Raw genomic sequence first — 19,419 nt, 5'->3', positions numbered from 1 at the left:
CTGAGTACAGGGAGGACTTGGGGCTTTTCCCATTCTTGGGTGTCCAGGGACTGTCTGGTTTCTTAAACACCAGAGGGCTCCAAAATCGTACTGTAATAGAATCTGAGGGATCTACCCCAAAGGTGGGCATCCTGTTCCTATCCCCTTACCTAGCACCCATACTTGAGTGCAAAGCATGGGGACCTACACAGCCAGGCTTGTTGAATAAATGAATGAGTGTCCTGCTAGGGACTCTCCCAAGTGGGAGACACCCAGCAGCAAAGGGGCGACCCTCAGAGAGGAGAGATTGTTATAGGTGCCAGAGAAGGGTCTCCCCTCTGTTTTTTGTTTGTTTGTTTGTTTGTTTTTTGGCTAGAGTCACCGTGGGGTTAGCGGTAACGGGCTTATGAATGTCTGCCCAGGGACTAAGGAGGAGGACGGGGTGCGGGCGCAGGAGAGGGTGAGGCTCCACAAGAAATACCATACTGCCACTCGCAATTTCTGTAAAATAGCTCTGTATACAAGGTCCTTCGTCTATGTGTCGGTTCCCGCAGAGACGCCATGATCTGGGGGCGTCTCGGTCCCGTCTTCATTCTCATCCTGGTCCTCGTCGTGGGCTCCTCCAGCTGCCTGGCCGCCCACCGCCCCAGCAGCAGCAGAAGGCGCCCTGCGGTATCAAGGCGCAGGGAGAAGCTTGCAGGGCCAGGGCGGGGCGGGCGGAAGCCACAGCAAACTAGGCACGGCGCTTGGAGATCACACGGAAGCCCTGCGAGGAAAGGGGTGCTGAGACCCGCCCCACCGGCCCGACGGGGAGCAACCCCCCACCCGGTGCCCTTCCCACTGCTGCACCCGCTGCTGTGTTCCCACCACCCACTGCCCCAACCCACTGTTTTCCCCTGCTCCACGTCCACTGCCCCAACCCATTCCCTTGTTTTCATTCCCCCATCCCACTAATGCGTCTGTCCACTGCCCTATCTCAATGTTCACACCGCTCTGTCGCCATCCACCGCTTCATTCGTGCTCCCACAAGACGTTGCTCCGCCCACTGCCTCACCACCACTGCACAATGCCACGCCCTCCTCCGGATCTATTGGCCATCATTCCTGCAACTCACTGCTGCCCGCACCGCCCCAACCCCACTGACCCGCCCTACAGCTCCTCCTACTCTCCCATCCCCAACGCCCCAACATCCATGGCCACAGCCACAGTTTCCACCGTTGGGCTGCCTGAAGGACCATTGCTCCGTCCCTACCTCTCCACCCCACTCACTTGTTCTGAACCGTGTCAACAGTGGAAAACTATGTCTCCTGCGCCAGTCCTTTCTGCCCTGGTGAGTGTGAACTCAAGGACCACACCGGTTTACTGTCTACACTGGTCGCATTCTGAGACCACGCCCATTATGCCCTTAAACCACGCCCACCAGCCCAACCATCAGACTTCTCGGTCCAGGAGACCGTGATTCTAAGGCAGAGTGTAAAAAGGCACAACCCACTTCACACCTTCACTACCCACAGAACGAAAGTCCAGCAGGGACCCAACCGTACTCACTTCGTGGATGCCACCCCACCTTTGCTAGCGTTCAGAAACCCCAGACAAACGGGCCACGGAGTGTGTGTGTGGGAGGGAGGGAGGGTAATCCGGGGTAAGGACCACAAGGGCTGGGAATGACTCCATTTTATCCCTCCTTACCCTGCCTCCCATTGAGCAGTGCCAAGGCATACTGGGAGGTGTAGGGAGGCTGAGTCCCTGTGCTACACTGTACGGCTGGGCTCGGATCAGAACAGGAGGCACCATTCCCACTTGGGTAGAAAGCTAGATACCACTACCAGGATTCTCTCTGGGAGGCCAAGGCAGCAGGGCATCAGAGGGCAGGATCTAGGGCTCAGTGAATGCAAGAGGACTGCAACATCTTCCCATCTCTAAAAGGCTTGCCTTCCCAGGGAAGGTTCCTACTGGTCCTGAAACTGGCCTTTTCCTTCTAGTCTTTCTTCCAGATCGTTGCCCACCTACTGTCTTCCTGGAGGTGGTGCCCAAGGGAGACCTAATGTCCAAGCTGTTCCAGGACACTTGAACAGGACCCTTGAAACCCCAGACCTTCGTGCCCTGGGTGGATATATATGAATGCTGAGTCCCGGCATGACCATGATAGAGGAGGTGGGCACAGGGGCCTGAGAGATGAAGTCAGGGGTAACCAACAGCTGCTATTCTGCAGCTGTTCAGACAGCCCATGGGGTTGGGGTTGGCTTGGGCCAAGTCCCTGTCCCATGTGTGGCCCAAGTCATTGACCCTTGGATGCCAGGCCAGAAGGTGACCAAGAATAAAGCCAAGGGTGGCAAACTCAGTGCCAGGAGCTTTGCACTTTATAAAGTGTGTGTCCTCTCGGACAGGGTCAGGAAACAAGAATAGGCTAGCTAGGGCCAAGTCAAGGAGCCAAGGCAGGGCAAATTGCCTTTAGCAACCCAGAGAACCTAGGCCTTCCTGAGGGAGGGAGCAGAGAGGGGAACACCACTAGACAAGACCTTAGTAGAGGCTGGGAAGACATACTTAAGAAGGCAGGTCCCTGGGCTTAGGGAGGCATCCATGTAAAGTGGCCTTCAAGCCAAACAAATGTGGGCCAGAAGATAGGAGAAACAACAGTGTAAAGTCAGCGGGAGCTGAGAGAGCAGAAAGCAATGTCCCACAGGCAGAAAGAGCAAGAGGAGAGAGACCTATGAGGTTTCTGTTCTGAGGCTTTGCCAAAGGAGGCCAGCTACAAGGTCTCCTGGGGTACAGGAGACAGAAAATCATCCTCTGGGGTAAAGAGATCCCTGCCCCAGTAAAGCAGAAACCACAAAGGGTTCCTCCATCCTGCCTCACCCTTGCCCTTGATCCAGAGAACTGAAGGAGAGATCCTTAGAAAAGGGGATGGCCAAGTCGGACTGTCTGTGGATTTGCAAGACAAAGTCTTATCTGGCTGGTGGAGAAGTAGAGAGACACCTGAGGTGGCTCTGGTGGGAGTGGAGCAGACTTTGTTCTGTGAAGGGTGAACTAGCACCCAGGAAGGAATGCAAACGATCTCTACTAATCATTTGATAAAGAAAACAGTTCACAGTAAAACCTAAACAAGTTCGGGTAGATGTTGCTGAAAAGAACAAGCCAGGTAAGATCATTAGACTCACCAGACAATTAGACACAGAGCATGAGCCCTGTTAATTCCAGACAGTGTTGAAGGCACAAGAGAAAATAAACTATGAAGATGACCCCAGGGTAGGCGTGTGTGTGTGTGTGTGTGTGTGATGAACAGGTGTGGGCATGCACATGTGCGGTCAGATATGAAACAGGGATGCCTCTGGTTAAGTCCTCTATCCACTAAGCTACAGCCCAACCAACAGCCCAGTGATTGTATTAAAACACAAGTCACGGTATTCTTCTTTTGACACACGGTTTTCTGTATCCTAGGCTGTCCTTGAACTATCTACAAAACTGAAGGTGCGTCTAGTCCTTCTGCCTCGGTCTCTTGGAGTTTATCTGTTGCCAGGGAGGCTAGCACTGTGTGCACGCTAGGCAAGAACTACCAATTAAATGACACCCCCCCAGCCCCCAAAGGCAGAACTCCTAAACAGCTGATATTGGAGTGGCAGGAATTAACAGGAAGGGAAACAAAGAATCATTGAAAAGGCAACACAGAAAGCAGGCAGCTCAGACAATAGAGAAGGGGATTGTGTGCAGCTAGCTACTGGCAAGGTTTACCAAAGGCTAGCAGGAAGTCCGAGAGAGGGGCATTGGGGGCAAGATTTAAAGAGGTTTTAATTGGCCAGTGTTGACATTGCAGTCTCGGTTGTTGTTTGTTTTTGAGACAGGCTCTCACTTCGTAGCTCTGGCTGGCCTGGAGCTCACTATGTAGTCCAGGCTGGCCTTGAATTCACAGAGCTTCGCCTGCTTCTGTTTCTGAGTACCGGGATGTGCTATCACAACCTGGCTCAGTGCACGGTTTCTAGAAGCCCAAACAATCCAGGATGAATGAATAAGCCACATCCCTGGATGAACCGACGACTGGAAGATTGACAGCCTGACAGCTTACCATAGGAAGGGACAATGATGGTGCTGTTGATTTTCTTTTTGTTATTTATTTATTTTTACTTTTATTTAGCGTTCACACATACAGGCACAAGTGACATGGCACATGTGTGGATGTCAGAGGACAACTAGAGGAAGCCAGTTTTCTCCTTCTACTGTGCAGGTTCTAGGTGGCAGGCACCTTTAGTCACTGAACCATCCTGGCCACCCTGGAAACCCAGACACTGGCTTTTTGAAAGCAGGCAGAGCTCTGTAGGCACAGTGTGGGTGGGTTGAGAGCAGGCAGCTGTTGCCTGTCTGTGTGGTACAGGTCATAAACACAACTGGAGACCACTCAGTCACCCGATCATGCCAGGACCTCACTGGGCGATGCTGCCTGAGCCAAATAAAAGCATTCTACTCTGAAAGTCTGAGACACATGGACCCACGCAGAAGTCAAGAGGGACAGAGGCAGGCACATTTGGAAACAGACTGAATAATGATGGTGCTGTCTCTGTGGTGTAAGAGGCATTGCAGGGCTGAGTTGTAACTCAGTCAGTTGACAATGAGAGCAAAAAGTCTACCAGAGGAACTTCTTTATGCCTCAAGGCTATTGGGCTTTCTGGGTAGGAGGCAAAGCCACAACTTTTCTTGCTTTGGAATTTGGTTAAGTAGGATTTTCAAGTACTGCAAACACATCAGTGACAGACTTAATAACCTCTAAACCAGAAGGAGGAACACAGAATGAAAGAAACACAGAGAGGATCTGGAGGTGTGGCCCCACTGTTAGAGTGCTCACCTAACATGCACAAAGACCTGGGTTCAATCCCCCACTTTGCAGAAACTGGACAAGGTTATATATGCCTACAATCCTAACATTCCAGGAGATGAAGGGACCAGGAGTCAAAGGTTTTCCTCTGCGGTTTAGAGAGTTTGAGTCTAGACTTACACAGGACCCTCTCTCAGAAAAGAAAAAAAGTAAAGATCAGAGAAATAAAGAGACCAAGGTCAGGTGGATGAAGGGAAATAGGTAAGATCAGCATTGGATGTCCTCAATCCTGCCCCAGTGGCTCCAGCGGCCCCTCCTGGCACCTGTGTGTGCTCTCCTCCCACACAGCTTTAGGATGAACACAGGGACAAATGAATTCGGTTGTTGCTGTGGCACGGTATCCCAAGCCACAGCACTCAAGTATCTCTGTACTTTCATGGCCTGACCTGGGGAGATGTCCGCATGTGCTGTTTGAGGCTACACTGTCCTGAGGTTGTGTGTTCTTCAGCCCTGGCTCTCAACAGAGCTCAGCTAGATATGTAAATGTAAATATTGAATGCATATCTTGAAATATGATGCGGATGCTGGATTTATTTTACACAGAAATGTCTAAGGCAGCAGTTCTCAGTCCGTGGATCAGACTTCTACAGAGGTCACACAGCAAATATCCTGCATATCAGGCATTTAGATTATAACACCAAAATTACAGTTATAAATAGCAACAAAATATTTTTATAATGGGAGATATCACGTAACATGAGGACCTGTATTAAAGGGTCACAGCATTTGGAAAGTTGAGAACACTGGTCTAAGGCATGAGATTAGATAAAGATAAAAGAGAAACATAAGAAAAATTCTAATCAAAGTAAGTTCACAACCAGCAAATATAAGGTGGGAATGAGCAGACTTGTTGGATGAAACTGACAGGTCCCCAGAGATGCTGATCATGCTTAGCAACTGACAGAGAGAGATGACAAAAAGAAACAACTCACATTTCTAAAATGCTACAGACAAATCTGACCCTACTTACAACACTCAGCCGTCGAGGGTGTTCATGTTATTTGCTCTGAATGTAATATTTACAGAAGTTAATCGATGCAGCAATTCAGAACAAAGGTCATATAATAAAGTCACACAGGCAATTGGTTTTTGATCAGTAACAAGTCAGCTTAAGGGAATCGAAGCCCCATACTAATGCATTTTTCAAGACGAGAGAAGAGTTCACATAACTTAAGAGTCTCGTCAACTTGACAGCCTAGAGTCTATTGTGAGGAGAAACTCAATTGAAGGATCATATTGGCCTGTGAGTAAGTCTGTGGCAAATTGTCTTGATTATTAATTGGTGCGGGGAGGCAGGGGGGCAGGGGGAGTGAGCCACCCACTGTGGGCAGTGCTATTCCCTACGCAAGTGGTCCTGGTCTATAATAGAAAGCTAGATAAGCACGAGCTGAAGAGAGAAAGCAAGCAGTATTCATTCCTTCATGGTTTCTGCTTCAAGTTCCTGCTGTTCCTGTCCTGACTTCCTTCAGTGATGGACGATGGCCTGGAAGTGTAAGCCAATGTCAGTAGCCAGTTCTCGGCAATATGCAAAATGAAGGAAGGAAGGAAGGAAGGAAGGAAGGAAGGAAGGAAGGAAGGAAGAAAGCAAGCGAGTTAGGACGCTGTAAAGAAGGGGTCCTTTCACACAGTACCATCTCAGGAGACTGCTGGGACCATGGGCTGAGAGAGAGGACCCTGGGACTCTTCTCAGAAAATGTTACAGCTCCTTAGTCTCTCAACTGACACTACCCACTACTGGTCCTGACATAACGTCTCACTTTTCCTTTGGAACTCTTTGTCTCCTCTGACCTCCCTGGTGCAGTTCATTGCGACCTGCATGCTTTCTCTGCAACACTCCTTCCAGGCAGTATCTCTGCAGAGACCAGCTTCTTATTCAGGTCGACTCATAATGGTTATCTGCCCACTCTTAGGATGCTGGAGCAACGCACAGCGGTATGAGGCCACCAAGAAAGGAGGACAAGCTGCAGGTGACATGGTGGCTAGAGATCCAAAGAGATTTAGGAAGTAGCAGAACTAGGCAGCGGACTCACCTGCACTTGGGGACCATGGGGCCAAGGTATGCCACCAATTGTACTTTCTATGTTAAAGCCACAAACAACCGGAAAGTGAAATTCCAAATATCATTCTTTAAAGCATCAAAATTTATTTATAAAATGTATTTAGAAAAGTATCACCATATATCAATAAAGTAAGGAAAAATCAGGATTTCAAATGAAGCCACATTGACGTGTGTGTGTGTGTGTGTGTGTGTGTGTGTGTGTGAGTGTGTGTGTGTGTGTGTGTGTGTGTGTGTAAAACATTTTCAGGACTATAACTTTAATGCTAAGTGCTAACTAGGAACTAAGAAGATGCTGGCAACAGGGGAAAGCCTAGAGTTACTAAGTCTCCTGAGCCGGCAAAAGTATCATCAGGAATGATAAATCCAAAGAGGCCTGGTGAAGTCTCGCTTGTTTTTATTTTCATTTGTTACACAGAATATACATACTGTTACATTGTGCGCTGTACCATTGCTTTCAAAGTTTCTTAGTATTTTTGGTCAGTAGCTCACTCTCAGAGGCTAACACTACACACCTAAGAACACATTCAATGAAAAACGCCTATACCCCAAATAACACATATATCAAGTTACCAATACGTAAGTAAGCTCAACACAGAGTTGAAGTTTCCATCGTGGGCAGTCAGTTCTTCCTCAAGGGGGTCTACAGATTTGATACCATATCAGTAAAAACCTCTAAGGTCCTTTTGAGATTGACAGGCTGATCTTGGAACTTTACATGCAAATTCAAAACTCACTGAAGGAAAAAGGAACAAAGTTGGGAAACTCGTATATACAAGATCTGTTTAAAATACATTTAATAAAAATGAAAGCGATGTGGAATCGGCAAACAATTGGTAAAGAGACTGAGGAGTGGAAGAGATGAAATTCCTGGCTCATTCAAGAAGCTTTCTGTTTGCTTTTGTTTTTTGTTTGTTTGTTTGTTTTTGTTTTTTGTTTTTGTTTTTGTTTCTCTTTTGAGACAGGGTTCTCTTTGTATCTGAGGCTGGCCTCAAACTCTCAGCAATACTTCTGCTCCAGCCTCCCCCAAGTGTTGGGATTACAGTGGGATTTCAGGGATACACTATCATGTCCAGTTAAGAGTCTACTCGTGTGTGTGTGTGTGTGTGTGTGTGTGTGTGTGTGTGTGTGTGTACAAGCACAGGTGTCCTTGTGGGCATGTACAGAGGATAGAGGTTGATGATGATGGTGGGTTTCTTTTTCTATCTATTGTACCTTTTTTTTTTTTTTGAGAATGAATCTGGGGCTCTCCATTCCTGCTAGACTGGCCCTGAACTCGGGGGATCCTTCTATCTTTGCTGCCCTCAGCACTGAGGTTACAGCATGTTGTGCCACGACACCTGGCCTTTGTCTAGTGCTGGACGTTTGACCTCATATCCTCATGCTCATACAACAAACATTTTATACACTGAACCAGCTCCCTGCCAGCTCCCTCCCCTCACCCCACCTTTTTACAAGACAGGGCCTATGTAACCCTGGTCAGCCTGAAACACATGTCAATTCTCTTACCTTTACTTCTCAAGTGCTAGGATTACAGGTGTGCACCACCACCTCTGCAGAGACTTTAGTCATTACAGAGATGCTGCAGCCCTCTGGAGGAAGACTGTGGTTTTTTTCAAGACAGGGTTTCTCTGTATAGCCCTGGCTGTCCTGGAACTCACTTTGTAGACCAGCCTGGCCTTGAACTCAGAAATCTGCCTGCCTCTGCCTCCTGAGTGCTTGGATTAAAGGCATGCGCCACCACACCTGGCTATGACTGGTTTTTTTTTTTTTTTTTTTTTTTTTTTTTTTTTTTTTTTATAGCCGTGCTGAAGCATCTGGTCACGGGAGAACAAATGAGCCCAAGCCCTGAACTGTGCACAGACACATTCTCAATGAGTCAACAAGCTACAGTGTGCAAGCCAACACCAGAGGCTTCAAGAAAGAAGCATAGGAGGGTCCTCACGTCCCTGGGGCAGGCTGAGTCTTTTTTTTTTTTTTTAGAAGGGACACCAAAGCACTAGCCACACCAGAGGAAACTTGCAAACAAATGGATAACATATACTTTCATCACAAAGATGCTGTGTAGTGCACTGGGGTGTAGCTTCCAATACAGGAAGGAAGGGAGAGAGAGAGAGAGAGAGAGAGAGAGAGAGAGAGAGAGAGAGAGAGAGAGAGAGAGATTACTAAGAAGGGGTTAAAGGCAAGCCATTGGGAGGACAGTTGCCAGCACATTTATCTGCCAAGTGAACACACAGAATGTATAAGAAAACACTATAAGGCCAAAAACCAAAGGGCAAACAACCCAATTTAAAGATGGAGAAAAGACTTAGTGAGAGCTACACTGGGGATGGCTACTCATCTGGGGTGACAGTCATCTTGACTGTCAACTTGACAGGTAAGAGCCATTAGTGGTGAAGCATACCTCTGTTCTGTTAGGGATGGTATCGCCAGAGACAGTCAGCATGGGCACTTGGATCTAACGGAGGATTCAGTCCGTTCCTGGAGTCAAACCCATTTCTTCTTGAGATAAGATCTCACATATTCCAGGCTGGCTGCAAACTTCAGTGCTAGGACAAGTGCCTCCATGCTCTGGGGATCTCGTGCAAGCGAGCATCTACCATCTGAGATGTAGCCCAGCCTAGAGTTAAAGGTAAGTGGAGCTAGGGAAGGTGGGGCTTGGATGGAGAAGGTAGGTCAATGGGGGCTTGTCTTCCAAGGGCTATAGCTTGCCCTACCCTTCCTGTCAGGGTCTATTCTGTTTCCTGTGTACCATGAAGTTAGTGGTTCTGCTCCATACATAGTCTCTACCATGATGGACTGATGGTCTGTGAAGGCCTGAGATAAACTCAGTAACTCTTTCCTTTAAGCTGTTTACATCAGGAGTTTAGTAGTAGGGACACAAATGCTATAACACACCAGGAAGCACAAAATACAACCACAATTAAGTACTAGCATGGGTCAATCAGAGGGCAAAACCAATCATGTCCCGCAATGCTCAGGGTTGCAGGTGTAAAATGTTGCAGCCACTTTATGGAAACAGTGGGTTTCTACAGAAGTGAAATACAAGCCTTACTTGTGGCCCTGGATGCCTAAGTAAGAAGCGAATGCATAGGTCATATGAGGAGGGATGGTCAGAGCAGCCTAGCTTCCAATAGCAGGATAGGAAGACTGCCTGCCTATCCACCAAAACAAGGTCTGCTCAGCTGTGAAGATGAGCCTGTGACCTGGACAGGAGATATGCCACTGCGCATCAGCTCGAGGCTAGACACAGCCATGCCTGGCTATGTGACGTCTCCCTTTCGAGGTGAGGGACAATCAAAAGCCACCTATGGTGACTTAAGCTAAATGGTAGCCATCCCCCAGACACGAGGAATAGGAAAAACTGTTCCTTATGCTAATCCCAGCCGCACAGGCTTGTCGTGCAAGAACCTATTACTCTCTATAGAAATTTGTTCCTGCCATGTGAGTTTTGTTCCATAATACACCATGAAAAGAAGGCCATTTCTTAGGCACTAGAGAGCACCAGCTGCCTCAGAAAAAGATCTCGTGAGAGGTATGCTAGGCCTCTGCTTTTCAAAACAAAGCACACTACTGAGGACAACCAAGAGCTAATTAAATGCAGTAGGACAACGCATCATCTCAAGGTGGTCTGGAGGCTCAGGACTCCGGTAGTGAAACCCCAGTGGAGTGTTGGTTCAGCTCCACAAGCCAGCTGTGAAATACATCTGGACACATGAAGGATCAGGAGCAGCTGCCTGTGTGATGCAGTTCTTCATCCAGCAGCTGGAAAAGCCAGGCAACTCACTCTCTCCCACATTCCTTGGGAGGGTCTAAGTATACCGGCTCGGTTGGTTCTCAAGGGACAAACATGCCCGATTGACACCAGTCGGAGAAAGAGGGATCACGACCCCCACAACTCACATGTAAAATTGATTCCTAGGTGTGTGCTAGCTTTGAAATGACAGGTGGTGAGGGAAACCCAACTCTAGAAAGAGGAGGCCTTGGTGAGGTGTGTAGTGCCCCGGTGCTGACCACAAGGGCTTGAGGCGGGATACTGTGGGCTCAGCTGGAACGTTTGAAGAAGGAGTTAAGGAAACTGGTCCCATCCACAGGAGAGTGGGGCAGCCCAGCTCTCTGCCTGGTGCCTGGCGAAGACAAGCATGCATGCAGTAACAGTCTCCCATGGAGGACTGACAGGCAGCAACAGTTCCATAGGAGATGTGCATGGAGCCCTGGAGCGCAGGTGCCATTTTGGAGAGCTTCATGGCTGGCCTCCCCGAGTGGCTCTTGGAGCAGCATGTGTCTGAAGGCCTTTGCAGTCTTGGCTGGGAAGTCACCATTGGACCATTAGCTTCTGTGGATACAAGGCTCCTGATGGGCAGAGTTCATCCAGTCCTTGGCCCAAGGGGAACATCTGGGAGATGACAGTGTCCAGTGGTGGCAGATATGGCTGAGCAGTGAAGCCGCGATGCTGTCCAGTTGGGTGACTGGGCTCCTTGAAGGTTGGGAGGGACCTAGGGACCCTCATGGAGTCTGAACTCCAGCTGAGGCTTCAGAAGGACGATGCAAACATTGTGGGATGTGGCACCACAAGGGGCAAAGAGAGTAGGCTACAGAATGCAGCAATGAAAATACTTGGCTAGCAAAACTAAAGCACACAGTGGGGACATGCCTCAGTTTAGGAGTAGACACAACGATGTGTATGTTAGGGGAGAATGTAGGCAGGGCATATGATGTATGTTCACACAGATGGCCTGCACAGGCAAGGAGAGACTGTTTGGGGTCCTCTGCATTCTGAGATGAAAAAACTCCTCTAGGTACCCCAAATGTCAGTCTGGCTACTCTTCCCTTGGCCATTTCCCAGTGTCCTCTTGGCCTTAAGCAATTCTGAAGCAGGAGGCAATATTTTCCTTTGGGACAAAAAGCAGGCTGTTCACTGCTACTAACAGCTAGTGATGCCCTGCCCCCCAGAGCTGACACAAACCTACTGTACCCCCTGTACTTGAGTAGCGAGTCACAGAAATCCTTCCTCTGTGACCCAGCGAACTTGTCTTTGGCTGGAGTCTGCCAGGTTAGAAATATGGATGGGGAAAGTTAATGCCAGCCCTGCTGTTGTGGCACGGAAGGACCAGGGAATTCTCACCACCAGCCTCTTAGTGAGAGAAGTTCCCCAGTGCTCTAGTGAGCAGAAGTGAGCTTGTGTTTAGATCCGTGCGGCATCAAGTATGACGGACACAGACCGTGGACAGGCTAGGCCTGTGGCTCAATCCTTTTCTAAGGGATGATGCCACTACATCCTGGCTGAAAGGCTGTGGCTATGATTGAGTCTGGGCCTGGGCCAAGCAGGCCAGAGGCTGAGACAAACGATCACAGGAGCAAAGACTTGCTGATTGGCTTGGAGCTTCGTGTGGATGAAAACTGTATAGGTGGACGTTGGAGCTGGGAGCAATGGATTCAGGAGTTCCTAGGTATGTGACCTGCCATAGCCCACTGGGACAGTGAGAGCCCCAGAACTCAGAACTGCAAAACAGGGCTAGGTGACTCAGATTGGGTAGGACAGGGACTCCTGGGCCAAGAGTTGAGGGGAATGGCTTTTGCCACAACTTCCCCATGGGGTTGCAGGCAGGAGTTCTTTACTGGGATCTCAGGTGTCAGCCTCCCATTGAGGGTTGTTACTTTCAGAGAGGGGACTCTGGGACCGGAAGACTGTCCCTCAGTTTGTTTCCCTGTCATTTGGCCCAGTAGGAGAAATCATACACTGATTCGATCCCAAGGCTGTGAGGCCAAGTCCCCCAGTCATTCCTTCTACCCACTAAGGCAGCCATCAAGTAAGCCACCCTTGTTGGAGGCTGGATTTCTAGCCTATTCTGCAACCAGGCTGCTACAATTTCTTCACTTTGGGGTCCCTTCTAATGATGACCAGTAAGAGGAGCTGCCAACAGAAGTGCACAGTCAAGTACATATATGCAGGACTGGCTCTAGAGAGCTCTTTGGGTAGTTACCCATTTGAGAAGATTATACCTACTCCCGATCTGTTCCAGAGCCCAGATTTTAAAGTGCCTTTGTCTGGCCTCCTCATGGATGGGCTGACTCCATTTGGACCTGAAAGGTTAGTTGAGTGTCCCCACCTTAGATCTGGCCATTGGCAGTGACTGTGCTGTGGTTCAGTAGCTCTGGCAGGCTGCACATGCTTCACGACCCGTTATGTCTTTACCTACTCAAAGAAGACTGCTGTGTGGAGGGGCTATGGTTCATCATGTCATCTGTGTCACTCAGGCAGAAGCTCACGGTGAAACAGGCTCTCTGCTGGGTCCAGTTGGTACTAACCAGCCTTTCAGAAGGCCTGCCAACCCAAGGGTCACCACCCTATCAAGACTACCACTGGCCCAGACAGGACTGTCACCTCCCAGCTAAGCCTGGAACTCAGTAGAGGCCTCTGTTTTAAAAAGACCTGTGGCCTGTGGATGTAAACCTCCTGCTGAATTCCTTGCACAGAGGGAAGCCACTCTGCCCTGATGTTACCTCGATCTCTGTGGTATGCTGAGAGCACGGAGGTCAGGCACCTCTCAGGGTGACTGAGAGACGCTCCACTGTGGGTACACTCTGGCTGCGGACCTGTGGCTTCTGTCTGGACCTCTGTGCTGAAACTGACCTGAGTTGCATCCAGCTCTGCTCACCGTAAGCAAGCATCCACACCAAGGCAGCTATCTTAGGCTTTGGGGGAGTGGGCCACACGTGGACTCCGTTACACATTTTGTTTTGTTTTTGTTTCCAATCCTTTAAAAACAAAAAACATCCTTAGTTCACAGACCACCCAGAAACAGCCCTTGGGTATAATTTGCTTGTCTGAACTGGTCAGTAGTTGATGTCTTCAAGGGCACTCCAGGCTCCCCAGGCCCCCCATCCAGTTCCCAGCCTTGTTTGGTGCTGGGATGGTTTCCTCAGGGTCTGGTGCCACCACACCCACCTTCTCCAGGTGAACTTGCACCCGGGCGCTCTGACTGACCGACAACGTCCTGGAGTGTGAAGCCTGGGCTCCTGCCCCAGACATCCAGCTCCACGGGCCTTTGTCCCTCTCACACTCAGCCCCTCACACAGAAGCTGCCAGTGGGTGACTGAAGGAGGAGGCTGATTTTGTAGCTGTGACTGCAGTGAACTCCAGAGCCTCAGAGATGTGGAGGGGATGGGTTCCTCTCCTTTTCCTGCAGAGGCGGTGCCAGTGTGGAAAAATGGTGGAAGTGGTAACGTCCACTGGTGGCTTCCGGGAGGGAGAGTCAGACAAGAGTAACCTGCACCCGAATCCCAGCGCAGTCTTCCCTAAGAGGACCAGAGGAGGCCCAGCTGGCCTGTGAGAAATGACCATTTGGAAGCCACTGTCTTGGCGTGGGTCTTTGTGGAGCATTATCACCAAAGAAACCTGGCTAGTAAAATAGATGGGAGAGCAGACTTCCATTACAGAGGCATAACCCTACACACACAGCTACACACACAGCTACCAGCTTTACTGCAGCACGGAGCCCTGACTGTGTATATATGTGTATATATATATATATATATACACACACACACATATTTGTGTGTGTATATGTGTGTATATATATGTGTATATGTATACACACATATATGTGTATATATGTGTATATGTATACACACATATATGTGTATATATGTGTGTATGTATGTATGTACGTATATATGTGTATATGGCACATATTGCAGCCACTTCCCTGGCTTAGTTGAATTTGAATATCTCTATAGAAAAGGCAATGGATGTTTGCTCCCACATATGACATTCTACACTCAGATACTGAAGATAGGTGGAATACAGAGCTAAGCGTGAACAGAGAAATAATATAGTGTTTTAGAAGAGACAGAAGGATTTCACAACTTTGGATTATATGAACAATTCCCAAAGTGAAAAACTGCTAATTATAAGGAAAGCAGATATGGAAATGTATTGAAACGAATCATTTCTGTGCATTGAAACATTAAGGCAGGGAGATGGCTCTGATGGTAAAGTGTCTGGTGAGGACCTGAATTCAGATTCCCAAGAACAATGTCTTCACCCCTCAGTCTCCAAACTGGGTCAAAAGCCAAACATGGCAGCGTGTGCCTACAGCCTTAAAGTGGGGGTCAGAGTGGGTTAGAGAGAGAGACAGCTCTCTAGAGCTCCTTGGCCAGCCAACTTGTCAATCAGTGAATCAATCAGTGAGATGCTTGGTCTCAAAAAATAAGATAGTGCTAGAGGAAGGCATCCAAGGTCAACCTATGGCCTCTACATCCATATAAGTTTATACACACCCACATGTGCATACACATACACATAGAACACACACACACACACACACACACAAATATATACTCTACACACAAAAGAAAGGGAGGGACCCAGAACATTAAAACAGCATAAGACAAATCATAGGAGATGCATCTATCAAACAACTTGTGTCCAGAATATGTAAAGAACTCTTACGAATCAACAAGAAGAGGTTAGCAGAAAATGTGTCCAGACAAACATAGTACTTTACAGACAGGTGTATTCGACTACAGCTTTAATCCAGGCATTTGGGAGACAGAGGCAAGCAGATTTTAGGGAAGTCAAGGCTAGCTGGTCTACTTAGCAACTTCCAGGTTAGCCAGAACTACAAAGTAAGACCCTCTCTCAAAGCAAAGCAAAGCAAAGCAAAACAAAACAGAAAAACAAAAAGGTGGGAGTGAACTGGAGAGATAGCTCCAAGCTTTAAGAGCACTGGCTGCTCTTCTAGAGAGCCTAACTTCAATTCCCAGAAGCCACATGGTGGTTTACAACTCAGTAATTCTAACCCTCTTTCTGCCTCTGCAGGGACCATGGAGATATTCATGCAGGCAAAATACCCATACTCATAAAAGTAAAATTAATAAAATTTCAAAAATTATACAAAAGGAGCACTTTCCCAAGGTACATTCAAATGAGCTACAGAATATTCAACTTCATTAGCATCAGAGACATGCAAATTGGAGCGACAAGGTGACTCTACCAGCACTTTGAATAGAAGAGCTAAATAGAGATTGAACCTCCCCTGTGAGGCACATGTGACCAAACCGGGCACACAAAGAGCGGTACCTGGCGATGAGCACGGCCCATCGATGCTATTCCTATTGCTAGAAAAGAGTGCACGGCAGTTCTAGTTGCAAACACCTGGACTAGAAACAGCTAACAGGGATACAAGCAAACCAGTTGTAGTTAAGACCAAACATACAGCTGCAGCCACCAAGGCAAATCCAGCCACTTACCCTACACAACATCAAACCAAACTTGGTTTGTTTCTAGACTATTGTTAATTGCTTTAACATACACAAACATTAAATGATGTCATTCATCCATTTAATAGGAGAAAAAGCTTATGATAACTGTGTGGATGCAAAAGCTGTTTAAAAAAAAATACAGTCTGGGGGCAGGAGAGAGGGCACGCGCCATTAATCTCAGCACTCTGGAGGCAAAGTCAGGTGGATCTCTGTGAGTTCAAGGCCAGCCTGGTCTACATAGCCAGATCCTGGACAGCCAGGGTTACATAGAAAGAGCCTGTCTTAAAAAATAAATAAGAACAGAAAGAACTCAAGCGGAGAAGTATATAATGCTCATGAACAGAACAAAAATTTCAGAAATCGATCGACCCATTTGGCATAATCTCAATTGGCATTTCAATATGGCTTCCTGTGAAACTTTGTAAGCCCATATGGTGGTTATAAAGAAGAGAGCAAGAAAGACCAAGACCTCTCCTTACCAGACATAATGCTGAGTCAATTCAGACAGCATAGCCCTAGGGCAGGAGCGTACAAGGTGGAACAGACTGAGGGTGGATCATCACCCCAGAGGGGGACACAAGCACAAGAAGTGTTCCTTACTTCACACTGTATACAAAAATCACCCCCAGATGGACCAGGACATACTCTTCTTTTATTTTTTTTTTATTTTTTTTTTTTTTTTGGTTTTTTGAGACAGGGTTTCTCTGTATAGCCCTGGCTGTCCTGGAACTCACTTTGTAGACCAGGCTGGCCTCGAACTCAGAAATCCGCCTGCCTCTGCCTCCCGCATACTCTTCTTTTAAAATGGTGCATTTCATATCTATCTATCTATCATCTATCTGTTTAGTTATCTACGTGTCTGTGTGTCTGAGTATCTGTGTGTCTCCGTGTGAGTATATGCATGTGAGCACAGGTGACTGTGAAGGCCAGGAGAGGGTGTCAGGTCCCCTGGTGCTAGAGTTACAGGTGGCTATGAGCCCCCCAGTGAGATGGGTGCTAGGAACTGAACTTGAATCTTCTGTAAGGGTTGCAAGTGCTCTTCGTCACTGAGCCAATCTCCGTAACCCCCTTCAGAGGACGCTTAGAGTCGCTACAAGAGAGAACTATTTTAAATTCTGGGACAAAAAAAGAATTTTTTTAAAAATAATAATAGCATCAGTAGAAAAGACCGTTGATGTGTCCTATAAAGTTGAACAACCTCCACGGTGATCGTGGAGTATGACTTTGATCCCAGCACTGGGGAAGCAGAAGCAGGTGAGTCTCTGAGTTTGAGGCCAGCCTGGTCTACAGAGTGAGTTCCAGGACAGCCAGGGCTACACAGAGAAACCCTGTCTCGAAAAAACACAACCACCCCCCCCCCCAAATTAACAACCTTTGTTTACCATCAGACATTGTTCAGGGGCCTTTAGGTAGCTCCGTTGGTAGCTTGATTGTCTAGCGTTCAAAAGGCCTCTGTATCGAATAGGACAGGGTAGCTCAGGTTGTGATCCTAACACTCAGAAGAATCAGGAGGACAAACTGGGAGAAAACGTCCACCGTGTACACTGTAAGTACGAACCACCACATAGAAACAAATGCAAAGCATCTCTGAACTGACATTGTACAGAAAAGGAAGAGGTGTGTGGTCAGCAGAGTTAAATCACAGCTGCACACTGTCTTAAATCTATGGGTTTCACTATGTAGCTTTACCTGTCCCGGTACTCGCTATGCAGAACAGGCTAACCTTGAAGTCCCAGAGACCCTCCCGCTTCTGTTGCTGGGATCAAAGGAGTTCGACACCACCTTTCTATGGATGCATTTTTGGTGAGAAGTGTACGCTGTTTTAGGCACTATAGAAAACAGGCGTTTTGTTTTTGTCTGCTTGTTTTGATTTGTTTGGTTTGGCTCTTTCCGCAAGCTAGCATTTCTAGTATCCACAAAAACTCACTGCTAAGCCAGATAACCTGTCTTGGGTTCCCAGAATATACATGTCGGAGAGAAAGAAAGATTCCTGAAGAAAGAAAGATTCCTCTGACTTCCACACTCTCACGTCAGGGCACACATACCCTTTCTCCCAAATAAAGATGTAATAAAAACTTTAAAAGAGTGTCCATTCAATCCTCCAGTCCTCAGCTGCATGGATGCATGCGTGCGTGCACAAATACGCACGCGTGCGCGCGCACACACACACACACACACACACACACAAGTGCAAGGAGAAGAGGGGGAAGAACAGGAGGGTGGAAGGAGGTGGAGTTCACCATTTGCAGCTTTTTATTACATTATGCAAACAACTCAAGGGCTAAGGGTGTAGCCCAGTGGTAGAGTGCTTGCCCTCGGCTCACAGTTAGCTTCAGTTATCAGCCTGATACACTGGCAAGAGGGAACCTAAATTGAGATTGGCCTGTGGGGCGCACGTGTCCGTGTGTGTGTGTGTGTGTGTGTGTGTATGTGTGTGTGTGTGTGTGTGTGTGTGTGTGTGTGTGTGTGTGTGTGTGTGTGCATTTTCCTAGTTGCTAATTCCTGTAGGAGACCCACAGCCCATTATGTGCAGTACCATCTGGACAGATGGGTCTGGGCTATATAAGAAAAATAGCTGAGCAAGCCAGTGAGGGCACGCCAGTAAACAGGACCACTCCAAGGCCTCTGCGTCAGGTCCTGCCTCCAGGTTCCTGCCTTGAATTCCTACTTCCCTTGATGGTAGGCTGGAACCTGTAAGCCAAATAAACTCTTTCTTTCTGTGTTTTGATCACAACCACAGAGAAGCAAACCTAGAATGTGTGAAGTTCTATCCCAAGCCCTAACTTTACAAAAGAGTGCAGCCTTTCAATGGTGGCACGCGCCTTTAATCCCAGTACTCGGGAGGCAGAGGCAGGCAGATTTTTTGTGAGTTCGAGGCCAGCCTGGTCTACAGAGTAAGTTCCAGGACAGCCAAGGCTATAAAGAGAAATCCTGTCTTGAAATAATGAAAGTTAATAAATTAATTAATTTAAAAAGAATCTAAATACAGGGAGGGGTGCAAGAATAAGATTTAAGGTTAATTGGTTTATCTATACCTGAGAACAATGAAGAGGCAAACAAAATAAGGTCCTGGACAGTGCAGTAAAATAATAAAAAGAAATAGATGATAAAAATTTAAAAAGAAAAAGAAAATTTATCAGCTGATCTAATTATTTTGACTAAGCTGGGCCCTGCTCCATTAAGTTACTCCCTATTGTGTAAACTGGTATTTCAGGCTATGTCTTACTGTGAGAGACTCTAGTGAGCCACACAA

The 19,419-nt window shown here is 47.7% G+C and overlaps 1 protein-coding gene across 1 annotated transcript in view; it reads right to left on the bottom strand.

Moving 5' to 3' along the window:
- Positions 1–421: 421 nt before the first annotated feature.
- Ttll8 (tubulin tyrosine ligase like 8) overlaps positions 422–19,419 on the bottom strand; it is a 66,182-nt gene continuing 47,184 nt past the window's right edge. The window contains exon 14 of the mRNA XM_021184001.3: positions 422–745. Coding sequence (XP_021039660.1) covers positions 713–745 — 33 coding nt within the window. The 3' untranslated portion in view covers positions 422–712. The remainder of the gene's footprint in view (positions 746–19,419) is intronic.

The sequence above is a fragment of the Mus caroli genome, unplaced genomic scaffold, assembly GCF_978045245.1.
Source record: "Mus caroli unplaced genomic scaffold, Mus_caroli_1 scaffold_16, whole genome shotgun sequence".
Classification (NCBI taxonomy): Eukaryota; Metazoa; Chordata; class Mammalia; order Rodentia; family Muridae; genus Mus; species Mus caroli.
This window is presented reverse-complemented; position numbering and strand designations above follow the sequence as displayed.